We start from the raw sequence: 21274 nt of genomic DNA, 5'->3' as shown, positions 1-21274 counted from the left end.
ACAGATTACAGACAGCAACCATCCCTCTCTCCTGCTCCCATCCGAGCAGCCAGACACCCACAGGCGTTGCTGTCAGCTTTGGCCAGGGTCTGCCATGAGCTCAATTAAGCAGGGCTTGGGCAGAGGGTCACTAAAAAGCAGAAAGTCTCCAGGTTCCCACAAAGTGAACAAGATTATCACCATCCACTGCCTGGCAAGAGGGTCTGGGGGCAGATTTTCTACTGATATTTCAAACGTGACTATCCAAAAATCAGAGACCAAAAACTAAAAACCAACAATCCTCATCTGACTAGAAAGCGATTTCCACTGCTCGCCAGCACCTCCCTACCCTCCTCGCCCAAGTTCAAAGGATGAACAGGGAGTCAGCTCCTTTACCTACCCGCTGGGAACTAAACCCTTCATCAAATCACACATTAACGAAGCTCACTGTGTGCAAAAGACTCTTACGCTAAAACAGTTCCACCCTACATAGTGCAGTCAACACAGTTTTTAACTTAAATTTGCAGCTTGTTCTTTACAAGTGCTTGGCAGAGAATATTTATATTCTTCTGACACCATATAAATAATATTTATACAGCTTAGACATTTTGAGACATGCATTAGACTTTAGGTAGTACATACTTCTTGATCATATATGCAAATATTACTGTCAATTAAACCGAGCAACCTTATGCTGGACCGTGTCTTGCGTTATCCAGGACGTTTGATGGGGGCTCTGAATCGTCCATGGGCAGGACCAGGCGCGTTCCCCGGATTACGAGTTCATGGTCCCCAAAAGCAAGCTCTCGATCCAGCGCGTCTTCCGAGCTGTTCCCCACGAACCGCCGCGACGTCCCGCTGGACACGACGGAGTCGGTGTTGACGGTGGAGTCCCCGTAGGTCAGACTGATGTCCCCGTCGTTCAAAATGAGGTCAGAGTCATCATCCTTCAGCTGCTCCTGATTCTGGGGAGCAAACGGGAGGGAAGTGCTGCTGAACTCTTGTGGAACGGCTGTTTGAAACCGCACGGTGACGGTGAAGGAGCAGATTGAGGCACCGAACCACAGACTCTGCTGCACCCTTACCATAACAATACATGCCATACACACACGTCTCTGAGCCCAGGTGACTCACACCACACACTGATTTCTCTGCAGAGTGACTAAAAGGGCTCTCCCAGCTCTCCTCTTTCTGGTGCCATACCCAGATAGATGGGGAATGTAGTTTTGCATGGCTTTGACAGGACCAAAATACCCATGAGCACATCACTGACCCCCCACAGACACCTCTGGTTTGTCAGGGAACCTGATGCTGATACTTTGCAGACAGGGCAAGAAAACTCCTGCCATGGAGAGCTGCTGCTGCAAGGGGCTCCTGAGCGTGGCAATGCTGCCAACCTTTCTGTTTGTGAGTGAAGCTGCTGAAGCAGCTGCAGATATAGCTCAGCTGCAAGGCCAGAAGAAAGGAGATGAGGAATTGTGTGTCCTCCCAGCTGAGCCTGGGGAAGGACATCCATGGCAGCTTCACTGAGCCAGTCACTGAGGAACCACTACAAATACACCACAAATCCCTTCACGACCAAAGAACAGGCTGGAGAAGCAAAATGCTTCAGCTCACCCATCAGCCCCCATATCTGATCTCCCCTTTGGCTCCCAGCTCAATGCTGCAGAGCTGCATCCAAAAGTAACACAGAAAGATAAACATGTCAAACCCACCAACCCTGTGACAGAGAGGACTCCCATGGACTCACCTCGTACGCCTGCGGACTCGTCAGGCACCGGGCAACGGGCCCACAGCACCCCGGGAGCGTGGTGGTCAGTGGGGGACCACTGTGTGTCAGGAGAGGCTTTAGATAGCTGTGGAGAGGGTTAAGGGACAAACAGGCACAGGGCAATGTTGGTGATGTCAAAAGTTATAGGGATGAGAAACATGAATGCAACCAAGCCCAGAGGGACACAAGCCAACCAGGACACAGCCCTGGTAAGACGCTGAGCAGCATCACTTGTCCCATCAGCCTGTGCCTCTCAGACAGACATCACTCCTCCACTAATTCATAGCACAGAATCTGAAAGGGAGGAGGGCCAGAGATTTAGCAAGAGGACTGCAAATGAACAGCCTTTCCTGCAGCTGGGATCAAGGACCCCCTGGGATTGCAGCCTTGGAGAGTCCAGCTTTGAATGGAGCTGCTGCTGCACTCCCACTGATGGCAGGTGGAAATGGTCATTTCTCACAGACACGAGTAGGTGCAAACGAAAATCCACCAGTGTAACAGGAAAACTCCTCTACTAAGCTGGGAGAAAGTCATGCTCCAAGTCAAAAAGGGCTGCTTGGGACAGTGGGGTTTGACAAGGCACACACCGACCGCCATCCAAGGATACTTGTGATCGAAGTTGTACCACATGCGGAAGAGCCAAGCGCTCTCTGCCTTCGTACTCCTCCTCTCGCTCTCTGGGACACCCTGTGGGAGAGCAAAACATTAAACAGGGCCAGGGCTACGTGCAGTGACCTGGATCAGGGCTAGGAGACCCCACAGGACACTGGATTATCCCCAGGGGACATAAAAAGACACACCTTCCCACTGTCCCTTCTGAAGAAACCTTTGGGTTTCAGTGAGTACAAGGACATTCACACCACAGCAGCCTGAAGGTGCTTCCAGCTCACACTCTGCATTTAGCAGTGTTTAGCAGCCTTAGGGAGGTGATATCAAAGCACAGAGTGACCATTTTTCTGCTAGAGCCTTCCACTATCTGGCCCCACAGTTTAAAGTGTCTCACAGCCATCCGCTGCATCCAGACATCACATGTAATAGTGACTGACAGGTTCAATCTCCATCAGATCTTGCCTGAGATTTCTGTATGCACATAATTGTGTGTTATGGGACTCCAGGCTGCCTTTTTGTCAGAGAAAAAAAAAAATAAAAACATTTGGAGGGGACTATGAATACAATTATGTATCTCACAGAAATCTGGCTTACAGATTTATGGCTCTGGGCTGCCTGTAGCATTTGATGCTTTCTCTCCAGGAGATGAACAGCCCAATAAATGGCTATGAATAAAATGAACCTCCAAGGTGCAGAACCCACACTGAAATCAAGGAGAGCCACAGTCACAGCATGACCAGGCTGCAGATGCATGAGTGAGGCAGCTCAGAGCTAACAGGCAGGAAAACTCCCAAGGCTCCAGCATTTAGCTCAGTGTGGTCGGTGGTTCTCGGGCTGCCACGTACCTCCCCACAGGAAACAGGGAGCAAATGAGTGGTTGAGGTAAAAGTGGGACAGAACATGCTGCATAAAAGAAGCCAGTAAATGGTGTTTCTGTACTGCCCTGTATGCTTGGATGAGGCAGAGAGCCTCCATGTCATGCTCATTTTGGGATTTATTTCAAATCCAGCAAGGGAGAGATCAAGTCTATTGCAGCAGCAATGTGGACTGACTAAACAGTCCAGCATTACTTCTGTGTTCTTCTTTCCAGATGAGTCAAAACAAGGCTCATTCTAACCCCAGGCAGCACAGAAAAGCTGTGACTCCCACTGACTGCAAACTCTTTCACCAGGCGAGCTAAAAACTCTCCTACAGCTGGAAGGAAGCAGAGCACAGATGGGCATTCACAGGGTCTCAACGTAACCCCTGCCAAAATGGGTGCAGCGCAGATCCCTCTGCAGAGTGAAATTCACTCACCACATTCTCCTGATCCGCATCCACACCGACCCTGTGGAGAGGAAAACAAGCACAGGGTTACACACACAATGCCAGGAGGGTGCATGCCAGGCTCCAGGGGGGAGGGATGTGATCTCCCTCTTGTCTCTGAAAGCCAAGCACCTTAACCCAGGAGCAGGAGGAGGGAGAGGACGTGCCGTGGCAGGAGAGCCCCGCGCACTCACCGGATGTTGAGGCAGGACAGCATGGCCGTGGTGCCCCCGCCGAACACCCAGACCGTGAAGAAGACGATGAGGAGCGTTGTGCTGAACATCATCTGCCGGGCGTACGTGGCCGTGTCGCGGATGGCCAGGGCGAAGGCCATGGCTCCTCGCAGCCCTGCCGGGGAAGGGACACTGCGGCAGCCGCGTCAGAACAGCCCACCCCCCACTGCCAGTGGGGTTTGCATCTTGCTGCCCCACATATCGTCCTGCCCCCTCGGATGGGACATCCACAACCAGAGAAGAGCAGTGATGATTTTATCATCACCCCTGCCCCACGCTGTGCACTCGAAGCAGGGCAGGAGGAGCTCATTCCTACATCCCCAAACCAAGGCATTCACACCACCGAGCCTAAGGGAGCCCTTTCCTGCCCAGCCTCCTCTCCAGATGTTGCCCATAAGAGATTTAAAGTTGAATAAGGAATATTCCCAGGTTCTCAGGGGCAAGGAGGTGCCAATGGGCCACACGGGTTGGAGGCAAAGGTGCAGTAACATACCAGCAAACATCATCATGTGCTGCAAGTTTGTTCCAATCTTATTTCTTCTCCCCAAATTCAGTAAAAATGACAGCGGGTAAATATTGGCAGCTCTTCCTAGGAAGATAGCAAGCTGTATTTGCACATGTTAAGGAAATTGCTCTTCCTGTGTCTCCCACTACATCCCACCTGCACGGAGAGCCAATTTCTGCTGCCTGACAGAAACACTGGGGAGCCACAGAAATGCCAGTCCTGGGGCTGCAAGGACAATAACCCAGCTCCGAGTGCCACAGCAGTGTGGGGAGAGCAGGCTACTGCCTCGCTGAAGCAAAGCACACTCTGCAATTCAGGAATATCATACACAGACAAGCACAAATAAACAAGGGAAATGATGAAAGCATGTGTTAGACAAGTGAGAGGAGAGAAAAACTACCATTTCCACTGTATGCTTTCCCCTGCCAGGTCCATTTTCCACCCCAAGAATTATTTGTCTTCTGTGAAGCTCAAGTTATCACAGCTACGACAACCCCTCTGACATTCCCTGGCAGGCCACACTTCACAGCTGGGTTTGAAGCTTTAAGCCAAGTCCCATTCCCAAAGATTATTCAGCAAAATGAAAGGAGCAGCAGTTGAGAAGGAAAAAAAAAAAAAAGTAATACTCTTTCTGTTTTCATAGCCTGTGAGATACAAGAATCACCAGCCCCTTCATATTGCTTTTTATCTTTGAAGCTGAGTCTTTTAATACCAGCACCCAGATGGCAAAAATAATCTTGGAGCCAGTATTCAGTGCAGCCTCGAATAATGTGGAAAATGCTTCCAGCTTTTATGTTCTTTCCTGAGCACCATGAATTTGCATAAGAGACGTATTTCATGCTCTCTCTCATGAATGAGCTATTTCATCAGCGAGTTAGCCAGTTCCCACTGAAGAAGCACAGCACAAAATCCAATATAACCACCCAAATGGCATCTCCCTGCTCTACACCTCCTTTACCCGACTGCAAACCCTCAAAAGTTCATTAGGGAAATCCAGCTGAGCCTGCTGCAAACCCATGGGCCAGCACTGACAAGCAACGAAGTTTTATTTATCACTATAAACCTGTGTTAAGTCCATGCAAAGGGTGAAAATAATTCTGCACATTTAACTGGCTTCCTTGTGATATGAAAAAAAATTCCTTCGAAATCCTTGTTTTTTTGAGACACACCAGGGCCAATCTCTTGTCCCTGTCAGCATCAGCCTCCAGAAGAGGAAATCCTTTCTCGTGACATCATTCACAGGCATCTACTGTAGCTTTAACTGTGTTGTTTGACCAAAAAAAGGTGCTTTTTAGGGTTAACAAAGTGGACTAAGACAGAAAAGAGGAAATAAATGGCTAAACCAGCCACTCCTGGTGCCACGCTGCCACGTGACAGCCTGGCATTCAGCATCACGGTCACACTGAATGACAAGTCCCTGCAGCAGCTGACTGAAATGCCCACGAAAGGAGAGAAGACAGGGGGAAGGAAAAAAAATAACAGAAAAACTGGGAAAAGAATCTCCTTATCTTCTTAAAATAACCAGCAAAGGCATCACTACACGGCAGAAATCCCCTTTTAAAAATAAAGCTAAACTGATTGGAGAAAACCAAACTCACTCATTGGAATGAAGAACACATGAGAGGGAATGAGGCACCTCTCCCTTTCTCTCTTTGTCTTATAAAATGGGTTCCAAAGGATACGAATGCCCCCACCACAAAGGTAGGGTTAAAAACGTGGTTCTGGAAGGTGAACAGTGCAAGTCCCATGTAGGAGAAGATGAAGTTTTCTGCCAAGAAATTCAGAAGCTCAAACAACTGAAAAAGAAAAACAAATTAAAAGTGAGTTAGATATAATATAGATATAACAAGAAAAGCATGCAAGCCCATCCATCACCCAATAAATACTTCTGCAGAAGCAACCCTAGTAAAATCCAGCTGTAGAAAGACAGATGCACCCAATTCTGGCTAGTGGGAGGGAAAAAATATTCAGCTTGAAATTCAGAGAGGCTGAAGGGGGCTGAGGAGTTCTCACCTGCTTAGTTCTGTGCTGGGACTCTGTAGATAAGTTGTTATAGGTATAATGAGCCTGTGTGATCCCGCAGAAGAGCACAGCCACCACACCTGGGGAGCAGAGCATCATGTTAGACTCCTGGTCATAAAAAGGGAGCTGAGCTACACCCCAGTAGTTTAGGGGACTTAATGCAGTAACCCCAGAACCCAGAGTAATTTAACTTCTTCAAGCAGAGGGAGAACCCTGGCTGCAATTGATACTGGAAGAAGCAAAACTCAGTGGTCCCATCATCCCTGCAGATCTCCATCCCAGAGGCAGGGCTGCGCTGGAGCTTGCCTGTAAAGCCACAGGCTTCAGCCAGCAGGAACGTGCTCCAGGACATCAAGAAGAACAAGCCAGTCTCCAGCAACGGGAACTCCCGAAGTTTCGTGAACTTGGTGACGTTGAAGATGGTTAAGGACAATTTGGAGGGACACTGCAGGCTAAGAGCATATCAAATCTAATTGTGCATCCCAGCAACACTACAGTCTGCCCTTAAAAAGGCTGTGCCACTGCCCTTCGTTAATTTAGGGGAAAGAAAACATGAAACATCTGGGTGAGATGCAGCACAGCAAAAGAAGCTCTTATGCAAACACGAGGAAAAAAAAAAAACACCAACAAAAAGGATATTAAAGCTGTCACAACTCCAGTAGCAGCTCCCATTGCAAAAGATCCACTGAATATCCCCAGGAAGATCCCGATGGACTTGAACATCGCCGTGACATCAAACGTGTGGCTGTTGTCGCCTGCTGGCTGATACGCAACTATTGAACTGGAAGAGGGAGGGAAAGCACACACAAAATACTCCTTAGTCTGGAGGCAGAGGCACCTCACAGTGTGACATGAGCTTTGTAAAGTGCCACAACTGCTGAAACCACTGAGCCTGAGGAATCAGGGAGACACTGCAATCCCCTGGGATCGCAGCACACCCACCCTGCCCCGGGGAGTTTGGGATACCCTTCCCTACCACCGGCTGTCTGCATTTCAGCCACCCCTCCCAGGCATGGCTCTGCATTTACTCCTAGACAGCATCAGACCAAAGCCTGTCCCTCACATGATCTGTCATTTCTGATGGCATTTCGGGGGTTTGGCACCAGCTCTCTGTAAAAGCCAAGCGCTGTGGGACCACAAACCATTCAAGTGGGAAGCCTAAATTTCTCCGTCGACTCCACCGAGGCGGCTCATGTGAATATTCCCTGGAGAACTGTAAGTTCTGCTGTTTTGCCACATTTAGCATGCACTACATTTAGTTTGCACTGCTCTGAGTTCTGAAGTGCAATATCACAGGGTAGCAAGGCAGATGGCACCGTGCCATTCACAACAGAACACTATCCTCTGCACCCACCTCACCTCAAACCTTTGTGATGAGATGGCAAACAGGTCTGCCATGCTGATCCCATCTCTGAATCTGCTCCCTGCCAACTCCTGATGGGCTGAGCCTTGCACCAGCCACTCCACTGTTTTACCTGGAAAGGCTGAGATACAGGGGGGCCCTTATCCAGCTCCTAAATCCCATTCATTAACTCCTTACATGGCTTTCTTTGCTATAAACTTACCAAAAACATTAACTTCCTAGTTAGCAATTTCTTGGCTGGCTCTGTTAAAACTCCTGGATGTGAACTTTAAACACTGTTTAACCTGCTGAGTTATGCTGGAACAGGCATTTACTGCCTTGCACACACATCCTGCAGCTTTCTCTCCTAACTACACACCAACATTTTTCTGCAACACAAATAACAGTCCCCCCCTTTCCAACATATCACGGGTCACTTCCTTTGCTAAACTTCCCTGTTTTTAATCCGTCTCATTTTTCTGCATTGCTTTTTACACTGCAAGCTGCAGATTTCTCCCTGTGATTTAATTCCTTTCATCAACCCCATTTTATACTTCTCATTCACCGACGTGCTTTTGTTCTGGGGTTTGGGGTTTCGTGGCTTTTTTTTTTAAATCCAGACAGGTTTCATTTCCCCTCCACAACCAACCCTTTGGGTGTCGGCTTTTGTGTTTTAATCTCTTACAGTTTTCCTTCTGGTTTTGTTTTTTGCATTGCTAATAAGACATTATTGCCAGCTGCCCTTTATTTCCCATATGCCTGTGGGGATCCCCGTGGGGTTTGGTCTCTGTGAAACCTCCCTTTGGAGGAAGCAGGTAGAGACCCTGAGGCTGCGTTTACCCCCCTGCTCCCAAACCGCAGCTCTGGCACCTCACTGCCCACTGGCTTTCAGTTCTGGGTTCAATTCCTCTTCATCCTGCAACAAGTTCCCTGCTGCTGCAAGCCAGGCCAGGCCAGGCCAGCACAAGGCAGGAACAGAACATGGATCCTGCTCTCTAAGCATGGGAAGAGACATTTGTCTGGAGCTGAAAGCAGGGAGGAGAAGAGCCTTGGAGCTCCCAGCTCCTGGCAGAAACCACAGGCAAGGAGCTGACCACACTCCCTGGGGCAACCACCAATCCCATGCACTCATCCAGCTGTGGCTGGAGCCCCCCTTCAAGCTGGAACAGGGTGGGACCCACCACCATCTGTCACCCAGGTGGCGGCTCCTCCAACAGCACAGCCCACCTGCCCAGAAACCACCTAATTCCTCACCTTTCCAACAGCTCCTAACTGGAGAGAAGGTCCTGCTGTGCTTGTGGGAGCACAACCATCCCTGTGTGGTTGCCCCACTTACGCCTCTGCTGTGAGACAGGCAAATGCCAAACTAATTTTAAAAAAAGGGAACCATAAGCAGGAGCTAGAGGCTGCTCCTGGAAGAGCTCTTCTCCTTGGCACAAGGGACCCTCACCTCCTCCTTGCATCCAAGGCGTGGTTATGTCCAGGTGACTTGAACTACCTGCACTGAATGTGAGATACCTGTAGTGCAGCCTGGGCCTGCCTTACACTGCTTGTGGTTGACAGGAAGAGAGAGACCAGGGCAAGCTTTAAATCAGAGAGAGGACAACTGCTGAGATGCCCTTGAGAAGTGTCTCATGCTGCCAGGCCCCTCTGCCCAAAAACTCTGCAGCAAAATTAAATAACTGCTGACTGAGTTCGGAGCTGCTGCCTCGGTGCAAATTATCCCGTTTTGGAGAGGGGGTGGACTGAGCTCAGCTTGTGGAGAGAGGAAGGCAGGAAATCAGAGCAACAGCTACAAAGCTGGCATGGAAACAGTGCAGGAGGTAAATCGCTGCACACAGTGCCATCACCTACGTGTGATCCACCACAAATTCCACAACTCTGATGCTGAATCCACCCACTCCCACCCAGAACCTCCCAGCACAGGCTGGGAGACCCCGTCCCTTCCTCACTCATGATCCCTTCTGAAACACGAAGTGGCTGTGCAGCGTTTCCCCTCACACCAGCGGTGACACATCCAGCACAAGAGCCAGAGTGAGCACCACAAACAGCTCCAGAAACCCCAATAGAAGCTCTCAGTTCAATAAACACAGCTCACACGGGTGGCGATTCACGGCTCACAGTAAGTTACTTGCTGCCTCCAGTAAAGCCCACACAACCAGCACACTAGAGTGACAAGTATTCCAGAAATATTTTCTGCATTAGTCTGAGCTATATGTTAAGCTGTCACCATTGCAGATATTATATATTTCCAAACAAATTCCCGCAGTGACAACACAGTGAAGAAGCAGATAAAATATGTCCTGCATGCAGAGGACATAAAATATTAAAGAATATAAAGCATTCTTTAGAAAGGCAGCAAGTGTCCCCTGAGTTTAGTTGAGGGCATTAACTGCAGCTGTAAGAAGCACCACCTCCTCAATGCATGGAAAGTGGGGAGAGAAAGGGAAAAACAGCTGCTTTACCAGCTCTTTCCACCTAAACAAAGGCAGGTATTTGTGGAATAGGAAAGGAAGGCAGGTAAGAGAAAAGCCATCAGCAAGGGGTTTCAGTGGGGTCCTGTGGCTGAAATGCAGACATGGTGCTTTTCCTGTTTCAGTGAGACATAAAAACTTTCTTATGGATGGGTCAACTGGCCATAAAAGCAAAACAGAACTATCCATCATGCAGGGGAAAGCTGTAAGGACAACCCGTAATCCCAAGCAGCCGTTTGCAATGAGGATATGCATCAGAAGGTCACTACAGCTTTTTGGGACACTTAATATGCTCTTGCAAACACCCTTGCTCCTATTTTACAGGAGCAAGGCCAGGTGGCTCCCCCCTCAACACCTGACATGTAACGTACATAACAATTAAAAATAAAAACAGAAGACACTTACGAAGACAGCACTATGGCAACGGCATCATTGAGGACGCTTTCGCCAAAGAGAAGGGCATACAGCTCAACATCAACCTGGAGCTCATGGAATATGGCAAGGACAGTCACTGACAAATAGAAAAATAGAGAGACGTTCAAAAGGTGCTGTTATTTTTGTGTAATCAAAGACAAAACATCCCTTATTAGAAAGCTGCCTCCCTGCACATCTGTGCCACTCTGCTGTGACGGTGCCAGCTGCCCCACGTGCTCCCTTTGACAGTCTTCCTTCAGCCATTTCACATTTGGATTTGCTTCATCATTTCCCTCCTCCTCCTCCTATTAAAACACATCCTGGTCTGTTGAATCTTTTGCAGGCAGACATAAAGCTCTGCTCTGACCCTCCTGGGGGTCTGAGCTCATGGTGCCAGTACCACGGTACCACGCTGGCAAAAGCCATGCAGCTGTTGGGATGCTGTTAGCTCAGAGCATCAGGGAGAGCCTTCCTCCACCTGCAAAAGACCAGGAGGATAAGGCTTGTCCAGAACAATTACTGCCTTTTCCTTCCATTCTTAATACTCTGAGATAAATCCTCAGATTCAGATCTTCTATGCCACCACCACCACTTCTGTGGGGTGATCCCATTTCAATGCTGACTCCCCAGCTAACTTCCAGGGAGGATAATCCACACTGGAGCCACATGGGAACAGCTCCCTGCTCAGGGAACTGAAGGCCCGATCCAACCTGAACAACTGAACACCCAGCCCAGGCATATCTGAAGAAGATGGGAAATCACTTTTTAAAAAAATAAAAACAGCAGCAGTAAGAGTCACACCAATACCTGACAAATCTTAGGGAAACATAAAAAATAAATTATTACAAACTCATGGGGAAGGCACATCTCGCACCTCCTGCTGGCAGACACACATGGCTACTGCCACACTGGGGTGCAGGTTGTGCTCTGCGGTGTTATTCTTGCATACATGCATATACATACAGTGCTCCTCATTTTGCTATTGAAAATAAAAATGACTGATTGTCAAAATGAACAGGTAAAAGTCCCATTTCATCTGGAAATGGCACTTGTTTCAAAAGGGTGGAACGCTTGGCTTATCCAGGTGTGCAATCTCTCCATTCCAAGCAAAACTGACCAGTATCTGCATTTAAAAAGATCCAACAAAACTACTGTAGCGTTAGGAAGGGGGTGATGCTGCCACCCCATGCTGGTCTCAAACATAGTAGCCAGGCTACAAAGGAAGGAATTCAAGCCCTGCTCAGCAAAGGGCAGAAGCAAAGAGAGGCCTTTTTGTGGTCTTGTGTTTTTACATGAAGTTGAAGCATGCAAATAAACACCTACCACACAAAAGCAACCATGAATTAAGTACAATTCAGTTAGACAAGGCATGTTTTTCATAGCTTTGATTTAAAAAGTGCATCAGTGGACCAAGATGTTACTACTGTCTTCAGTACATTAAGGTGTCTCATTAATCTAATCTCAATTAGTTGAAAATCCCAAAATGTGCCAAAATCCCATCACAATGGAAGCAGGAGAAAATAGCTCAACTAACTAAAACTATAAGCTGAACCCTCCCCACATCAGACACCTTGCTCTGCATCAGCTGCTGGGACACGATGGCACCAACAGGGTGGACCTGTCCCAAAACCCAGCAAAAGTCAAGAGAGATTTAACTGCAAACAAGGACTCAGGAAATCAGAGGTTTGGAAGCTCTGTTACACAACACTGGAAGGAAATAAAAAAGCACAGAGACAAACTGGATCTCTAAGAATCCCACAAATAAATTAAACTCCAACATTTGAAAGGAGGGAACTTGGCAGAGGTCTCAGACTTTCTTCCCCTCTTCACCACAACTCAAAACAGATCAAAATGTAGGTAATATGAGGGGAAACATAACGATTTAACATACCTGGGTCAGTAGCTGACACGATGGCACCGAACAGAAGGCAGTCAGTGAAGTAGAAGTCTCCCCCAAGCTGCCCAGTGACTTTCATCAGCGCCACACAGCCATACACCACAGAGCTGATGATTAGAAGAGGCAATTACTCATCTCTGCAGTGCATTAAAACAACATTCAAGTGGGCTCAAGTTCCCTGAATTTGCCAGATTAACCTCGAAAGTTAGCCAAATGCCAGAAAACCAAAGAACAGGACCAGGTGAGCCTGATGAAACCCCAGGGCCATGATCTTGGAGGTGAGTGCAGGACCACAGGCACCAAAGCACCCGCTGCACTCAACCACAAACACAGCGCCAGAGAGGAACTGGGACCAGAACTCCTCCACAAGCATAACATGGCTAAAGAAAAGCAGGATCCAGGCTTGTGGGGTTCCACCATCACTTTGCAGTGCTCACATGAACACCACTCAGTGGGATGGCCTTGGCCTGACTTCGAAACGGCCAAAACTTTCAGTGAGGAACAGATAATGCTGACGCTGAGCTTGCCTGAATCCACTGGACTCCAATGGAAAACACGCTATGCCAGCCTGTGTGCTCAGAGCAGGAATCATCAAACTCCCTCTGCACAGAGGGATAAATAATTTGAAAAACATTTGTGCTCAGCAGGCACCTGTGTTTATGATCCTGCCTCTCTACTCTTGTGTCTCACGCTCGTTGGGGCTGTGCTTTCAAGAATGTGAAGGTGCTGGTTTTTCAAGATAATCTCCAGAGAACTGTGAAACCTTCCTTGCCATGAGTAACTATTACCATGGGATGCTGAGAGAGCACTGTGCAATTAGACAGCAACCATCCTGTCCACACAGCAGCAGTTTGGACAGTAAATAGTATTATTTGCTGCTGCAGAGCAGCAGTAGCAGAGCCTGTGAGACCTTTCAGGGCTGGGATTAGCACCTGCAGCTCCAGGCTCAGGCATTGCTTTCAAGCACAGCTCAAACCCCTGTGGAAGAACCGGACCAGCTCCACCTACTCACCCGATCACCAGGCAGGAAATGGCAGTGCCGAGAAAAGCATATGCCAGGATGGATCCCAAGTTTCTGAAGAAGTGCCTCTAGAAGGAGAAAAAAAAAAAATTATATTTTGCTAACAATTTCTTTCAAGCCTGCACAGGCACCTACAGTGTCAGCAGCAACTTGGACCCAGCTCTGGCACCATGAGCTGGCCAGGCACGAGGTGCCCAGCACAGCACACTGCCAGACCAGCAGTTAAAGCAGCATTAATAAACATGAATATACCATTTTCTTGTACCTGTGTATTTAATAAGATGCTGTTTCAAGTCCTGGGAGCTGATTTCCTAACCCAGCAGCATTCCTCCTTCCTTCTCCCGCACGTTAAACAGCATTATTTTCCTCTCCTTCCAAGTCAGCATTTCAGAGAGCTGCTGCTGTCTAAAAGCTTCCCACACTCCTATGTGTTTGGAAAGCAGGGATGGCTGAAATGGCCTGGACGACCTCAAAAATCCCTGTGCAAACCCGTGCTGGAAATAGTTGAAGTCACTGACCCTTTCCAGGGCAAAGGGACAGATGAGAATGACCGGAGCACTCAGTTCTGCCTCCCTCAATCCTGCATGTGCTGGGGAAAACCATACCCACCTCCACAAGCCTGGCCTGCTGAGCAAGCATTAAAGCACTTGCAAGTATTAAAATTCTCTGGAGGCAGAGGAACTAAAAACATCGGCACTGTAAAGGCACGTACCCTTTTCAAGCTGTAGCCTGCATAAAATATAATCGGAGGAAGCAAAATGTTGAAAAATACTTCAGGATCAAAAGTCACCTGTTAAGAAAGACAAAAAAAAAAAAAAGAAACAACAGTAAAATGATTTGTTAAAACTTTGCAAGACAAAACACAAATAAGAAAGTAATACATGGAGGAAACCCTGAACCACCCTCAGGTGAAATGCTGTTGGGTCAATGCCAAGGATGTGTCTTCTGGGATCTTCTGGAGACACATTCCAGAGTCTATACAGCTTAAATTAAGATCAGCTGAAACTAGAGTTTCATTAGATTGTGTTCAACTTATAATTTATAGCTGACCACAATCACAAGTTTAAAAAAACAAAAATAAAATCACTTAATCCAACAGAGCCAGGACCGACCCCATGGAGGGAGTGGGAAGCACAGCTCACGTCTCCAGTTGCCAACTCCCTTACCTTTCTCAGCATCTCATTATCCTGGACGTTGTTGAGCTCCTGGGCACTGATTTCCCCCTTCAGGGTGTACTCGTAGTACTTCCCGCTGACATTGACCAGCAGGGTGGCAGGGCTGGTCTGCACTTGGCAGCTCAGCGTCACGTTGTTGACGTCGCTGGGGACGTGGATGCCGTAGCGCAGGACCACGCCGACCAGGACACCTGGGCAGGGACACAGGTTGGTCAGACAAGCCATGGCAAACTCCTGGGATGATCTCTGGGCACGGATGCAGCATCAGGCATGCTGGGATCCTGACCCTCTGCTCAGCTCCTGAGCACAACCAGCACCCAAATGATTGCCCGTGTGAAACCAAACCATCCTCATCCCCCGTGGGCCATGCAAACATTCCATGCTCACATGGACTTCCTAACACAGCCTGGATGGGTCAAGGAGGCTTTTAATTACCCAGCAATCAGTCAGACCCTCGCTCCAGTGCAGAAAACAGCTGACATCAAGGGCACAGGGGGTGTCTTAGGGCGAGCACACTGCTGGGCACCTGGGCCACGTGCTGCTCACGTGTGCCCAAACTATGCATGTTGCACTCCAAAACCTGACACTAACACATTAAACTCTTCATTTTGGTAGGGGATTAAAAACAATACCCAGCATCCACCACCAGCACTTGGAGGCTGGCAACAATCCTTTCTAAGGTGCTGTAACACCATACAGCCTCCTCCCATTTTATTTACAGCCTCTCCTTGTTTTTATAAAACCATGAGAGTTTCCCAACCCAGGCTGTCCACTCAGACCTACTCCTCGCCCCTGCATGCTTCAGTTCTGCACCACAAGCAGCAGCCCCAGGGCAGCCCCAAGAGCCAACTCTGCCTCCAGCTCAGCTGCTACAAAGGAGCATCATGGGGTTAATCTGCAAGTCAGCAATTTACACAGCTTTTTTTTTTTTTTTTTGCTCTGAGGTCTCACATCCAGATTCTCACCCACAGTGTGTTGACTGCTCTTCTGGCAGAGATTTTTGACATCTGCAGGCTGGGGTGGAGAAGTGTCCCACAAGACACCTTTCTGTACAGCCTTCAGCACGAAGGGGTTTGGAAACTCCTTGATTAAGGCAGCCCCAAGCCGCCACAGAAATCCTGGATCTTAACCCCATCTCTGAACCACACATTTATGAAAAGCTTTCAGACATGTGAGAAGTAAACACAGACCGCAACACTCCGAAGGCTTCTCCATTTGCCTCCCAGGACACTCCTGCTTCCTTGCTGTTGCCTTAATTAAGACTTTGCTCTGTGCTTTCCTACAGGCAGGGCACAACCCCGACCGAAGGGAACACCCAACTCTTTCTGTGCCACCATCTCATGGGAGCAGAGCCTGGGCAGGAGTTGTGGCCGGGTAGGACATCATGGGGTCCCAGGGCATTCAGCATCTCCTGCTGCCAGTTCCTGATCTGAGACCCACTTTTTGCTTTCCCTTCCCTTGGCAGCAGTTTTCCAGGACAAGATTTGCTCCTTTTCCTTTGCCAGAAGAAAAGCCCCCACCTCCCATCCCAAGGGATGCCACACACTGCAGGGCCACCTGAGCACACATCCAGGCCATGAGCAGGGGCAGAGGAGCTGTCTGCAGACAGACTTACCACTGCTGACCCACCACCCCAGTGACACCGACAGCTCTGCTCAGGGACTGCGCTGAAACTGGAGAGTTTCAGACCCAACTCTGCTCTAACACAGCACTTCTGCAGCACAGGTGAGCTAAAAGGCTACTGATGTTTTTAAGCCACTCACCAAGAACCAGGTGCTCAACACATGCTTTATCCTGCACTGAATCACCCCAACAGCAGCAGAACAGGTCCCTCTCAGCACACCAGACACGGTCAGCTCCAGCAAGGAGAGCTGCTTCAGGGCACGTCACACTGTGAGAACTGCTTTTACATCAGCAGCACTTGGAGGGGATACCAAAGAGGAATTCTATTGATTACTTTTCTGCTATCCTCTTTGTTCCTGTGATCTTCCTGTGCTCCAGAAACAAAAGTATAGAATGCAGGCAAGGATGTCAAGCACATAAAGACACCACAGCGTGTATTTACACGAGCATGTGGCAGGGGGGTGCATGGCACCACAGCAGCAAAACACCCCGTTTTCCTTTCACCCAGGGGATGATGATCCCCAAGGTCCCATGGGAAACAACCAAAACTCTTCAGTGGGATAAAGAGAGCTTCAAAGGGTTAGTTACATCTGCTTATGGCTGTTAGAGTACACCATGTTTTGTAGTCCTCCAGAGCTACCTGGAGTGGCTTTTAAAGTCTTTCCTTGAAAAAAATAGTTAATTTTAGAGCTTCATGCAGGAGTCAGAACCCTGCAGCAGCAGCAGTTGCCTGCTCTTGCTGAGACGGGCTCAGCACTGTGACAGGAGAGGCCACATAGGAGGAAGGAGGGACAGACAGAAGGACATTGCTGCTGGAAATTCAGAAGGGATCCTGACTCACCCGCCTCTCCACTCTTAATCCCTGTCCCAAAGCAGCCCTACATCTGATAGCATCCCTGCTCCTCCTCACTGTCTCACTTATCCAGGCAGCTGTTCCGGCCCTGCGTGCCAGCCATGCTCCAGACACAGCCGAATTCCCACTCTGTCCAGCAATGAGGCAAGGGAAAAGAGACAGATAAACCTACAATATCTGCCAAGACCACTGTGCTTGAGGCTCCCAAAATCAGGATCTTTATCTTGCCCAGTAACAGGCTGCCTGGGAGGCTCCCAGAGCTCCCAGGGCAGGAAAGGACAGCATGTGCAAACCCACACATGCACAAATATCTCCCAGGCACCGAGTGTGACCCAGCATTGCCCAGCAGCTCCCGACTCAGAGGTACCACCAGCGTCCCCTGCATGGAAAGCATCCTGCTGCTCCACTGAAAACCCAGCATTCCACCAACATTAAGTGACCCCACCAGCAGCCCCTCCTGCCCAACAGTGGATCTCAGAACAACCCTCCCCAACTAACTATGCTCGCTAGTGGCATTTGGGACAAACCTGCCAAGGTTTTTCTGACACCAAACCTAGTCCTGTTTTTTCTGACACCAAACCTAATCCTAAGCTCAGGCGACCTGGACCAAGCCTAGGGGACCGTGTAGGTGCTCCTGGCTCTGACAGCCTCTTAGGAAAAGGTTCAGACTCTCCTGGCACTCACAGGGCTGTGCCTAAGCAGCAGCTCGTGAGCCAGTCCACCAGTATCAACATGCTTTTACAGCCAAAAGCTTTACAAAACTGAGCCTTGGGAGGGAGCTGAGCAGAGGGAACTTGACACCAAGGAAGCTGCCAGCCAAAACCTGCAAGGAGTAGAGAAGCTGAAGGCAAAGCCGGTAAATTAATTGAGTTCTTTTATGCGAAGTGCAAGAGATTATTTTCATTGCATTTCTACCAACTTCATTAAAAAGAACAAAAGCCCATGGGCTTTTTTTTTAAGGTGCTGTTGAACATTTCCGAAGTCAGGTTTTAAATGAAGACTAATATATTAACAAGCCAGCACTTAACAACAATGGAAGCAGACAGGATCCCCAGGCGAGCATTAGTCTGGACACCGAAAGGAAAGAAAAATGTAGTGAGCAACTGAAGGCATCCTGACAACAAGCAGTTTAGACACACACAGTCCAGGGGCCAAGTGGAAACAAGTACAAGGAAACTAAACTTCTAGAGGAGGTTCTGCCACGTCCACTGTCAGATCCTGAGAAGAACTGAAACAAAACTGTTCAGTTTATTATCCTAAACCCTGAATACCTCAGATGTAGGAACCTCATTTTAAACACTGGAATGAAGCTTAGGGTTACTAAATACCTATTTTCTATTACTGTGAAATGGCTCCAGCCTGTGTCCAGCTCTTGAACATCAACTTTGAACTGACAATGTGATTTGTGAGACAGAAATCCATCCAGAGCAAGAGATTATAACTTTGAGTAAAAACACAGACACCCAGGAAACTGACGTGTTTCACCAGAAGAGCTGTATGCAAGAGGTTAACTTGACTTAGTTGTTGTCAGTTTTCTTAAACAGAAAAAGACAAGCTTTTACAAATTGTTTCTCTTGCCCAGATTTCAGGGTCTGTTTTCCAGTCCTTTCAAATTTTCAGTAAACTTCCCTAGGGCTGAAAGCAACACAGGGAACCAGGACAGCAATACCTGCCTTCTTCCCTGCAGATCTTAAGTTGTCATTGTAAAACAACAGCATCTCACCACTCCTTGGGAAATTACACATCCCTTTTCCTGCAGCAGCTGCCAGTACTGGAGAAGCCAAAAGCCTTGATACCAGGGAAAAACTTGGGATTTTCTGCATGATCAGACAGGTGACATTACTGATTTTGCCAGCAAGTCTCTGAGCACAGTCTGCAGAATAGCAGACAAAAAAGATGCATTTCATGAATCAGCAGGAGACTGAAACAACCCGGATTGTGCTCTGAGAACACAGGGAGCACTCAGGTAGGTCACGGAGAATGCAGGATCAAGAGGAAGAAAACTCCAGGAGAAGGTTAAGGGCAAGTTTGAAAGCATGAAAGGAATAGAAAGTCGCATGTCAGGAGCTCTGGGGCAGCAGAAGGAAAACCTTCCATCCAAGCACGTGCTCCCACAGCACAGCTCCTGTCCTGGGAGGTGACCACCCCTGCCCTGGGCAGGAAGCCATCAACATGAGCGAGCACCCGCCTCAGCCATGGCTCCAAGGAATCTGAAAAGGTTGACCGGGATTTTGTGCCTCTGGGCTTACCCAAGTGTCTCTACCCCTTCACTTGGAAGGACACTTCAAATTAACTGAAATTTAGGATCACAAAAGCCAACAGCCAGAACAGGTCGAGTTACAGCCTTCAGAACAAAGCTTTCTGCTGGGTGGGGGATTCTGCTGTGAGCAAGTGTGGTCACACATCACCAGCAACCAGCAAGGGCAAGGGCAGCATGGAGGAGAGACACTGAGCACAGCATGCAGCAGAACACGCCTTCTCAATCCTGGACTCAATAAATCTTTGACTAGATAAGGATCCCTGACCATGTTAATCACTTCCTCACAACAGCTCCCAGTCCTGCTTTGGTTGAACTCCAGACAACCCAGGCAGAGCCACATATGGCACCTCCATACAGTGATTCAGGCCACTTCATGAGGCCATGTCACCTCACTAAATCACAGGCCACTGTAAAAACTCAAATGGCTACAGAGCCACTCCCCTGACCCACAGCCTCACTCCACTTACTAAAAAGTAAAAAACTTGTATACACAGGTCCCCGAGAGGCAGAATGCAAGGCTGCTGGCTCTGCATGGCAAAGGGTAGAAGCATCCCCCAGATGGCCTCTCCACTCTTTTTGGAAAGCTTCTGGAAATTTGGACACTCTAAAGAGAGGGTGGAAACAAAGCCTCTGGCCCCAGCAAGGGGGATCACATGGTTTTCAGTTGGAGGGAGACCTTGAAGATCATCTACTTCCAAGCCCCTTACCATGGGCAGGGACACCTTCAACTAGACCAGGCTGCTCAGAGCCCCATCTAACCTGGGATGCAAGACCCTCAACCAGTGCAAAGCCTCTGGCCAGTGCAAAAACTGGTCTGTGCTGCCTCAAGTCCTGGAGCAGGTAAGTGGGAATTGCCAGTGCTCAGTGATGAGGTTCCGAGGCTGCTTGTGGAAACCCAACCAGCTCCTCACTGTCAAGAGACTCGAGAGTAACTCTTGCCGTCGAGAGCCCTCGATATCTCGGGTTTGGAAAACAACCAAGCCTCCCTCCAGCAACACCCAGATAAGGCTGAGCACGGGGCACGCCAGGACGGGGCGACAGCCCGGCTGGTGCCGGCGACACGGCAGCACCCAGCTGCACCCGGGACGTGTCCCCCGGGACCCCCGCACCCCTTCGCCCACCGAACCGGCCCCGTGCAGCCCCTCGGCTGAAGGGAACGAAGGGAACCGGAGCTGCCGGTCCGCACTGGCGGTGCCACGGGAGGGGGCGGCGGGGCGCCCACCCGGCCCCTCCAGCTGGCCCAGCGCGGAGCCGGGGCTGGTCCGGACGGGGATCCCCGGGCTCGGGGCAGCTCCCGGGGTCTCCCAGGGGATGGGGTTCCGCGGCGCACCCCTCACCGTAGATCATGGCCAGCCCGGTCTCGTGCAGGAAGCGGGCGCGGCGGTGCTTGAAGAGCCATATGGTGAGGATGGTGAGGGTGAGCAGCAGGATGAAGACGAGCAGGTTGGCGCTGTCCTGCCGGTGGCTCTCCTCCGCCGCCTTCTCCGACACGATCTCCTCCTCCAGCGCCCCGGGGCGCGCCGGCACCTCGGCGGCCGCCGCTCCCAGCGCCCACAGCCCCGCGGCCGCCGCCAGACCCGGCCCCGGCCCCGGCCCCGCCATCGCCCCGGCACCGGCCCGGCCCCGCCGACACCAGGAAGCGGCGCTGGGCGCAGGCGCCGGGGGCGGGAACAGCGCGGGGAGCCCGGATAGGGACGGGCCGGGAGCGAGCGGGGATGGGGAGAGAGGGAGCGGGGATGGAGAGAGGGGACAGCGGGGCACGGGGTGAAGGCGAGGAGAGCTTTGGGAAGG

At 49.7% G+C, this 21274-nt stretch overlaps 1 protein-coding gene across 1 annotated transcript; it reads right to left on the bottom strand.

The window, feature by feature from the left end:
* Window positions 1-219: 219 nt before the first annotated feature.
* On the bottom strand, window positions 220-21100 carry SLC9A6 (solute carrier family 9 member A6). The gene is made up of 16 exons (XM_027899594.1): window positions 20821-21100; window positions 14739-14938; window positions 14285-14362; window positions 13564-13640; window positions 12546-12658; window positions 10646-10751; window positions 7064-7205; window positions 6731-6836; window positions 6416-6504; window positions 6085-6198; window positions 4391-4502; window positions 3859-4012; window positions 3656-3686; window positions 2358-2437; window positions 1730-1835; window positions 220-944 (listed from the first exon to the last, which is right to left on the bottom strand). The coding sequence occupies exons 1-16, from the start codon at window positions 21083-21085 to the stop codon at window positions 669-671; spliced, it is 2049 nt and encodes a 682-aa protein (XP_027755395.1). The 5' UTR covers window positions 21086-21100; the 3' UTR covers window positions 220-668.
* Between the last annotated feature and the right edge of the window lie 174 nt (window positions 21101-21274).

The sequence above is a fragment of the Empidonax traillii genome, unplaced genomic scaffold (genome assembly GCF_003031625.1).
Source record: "Empidonax traillii isolate 1590-97213 ecotype Southwest subspecies unplaced genomic scaffold, ASM303162v1 scaffold20:size5563877, whole genome shotgun sequence".
Classification (NCBI taxonomy): domain Eukaryota; kingdom Metazoa; phylum Chordata; class Aves; order Passeriformes; family Tyrannidae; genus Empidonax; species Empidonax traillii.
The sequence above is the reverse complement of the archived record's forward strand: the minus strand, read 5'-3'. Positions and strand labels throughout refer to the sequence as shown.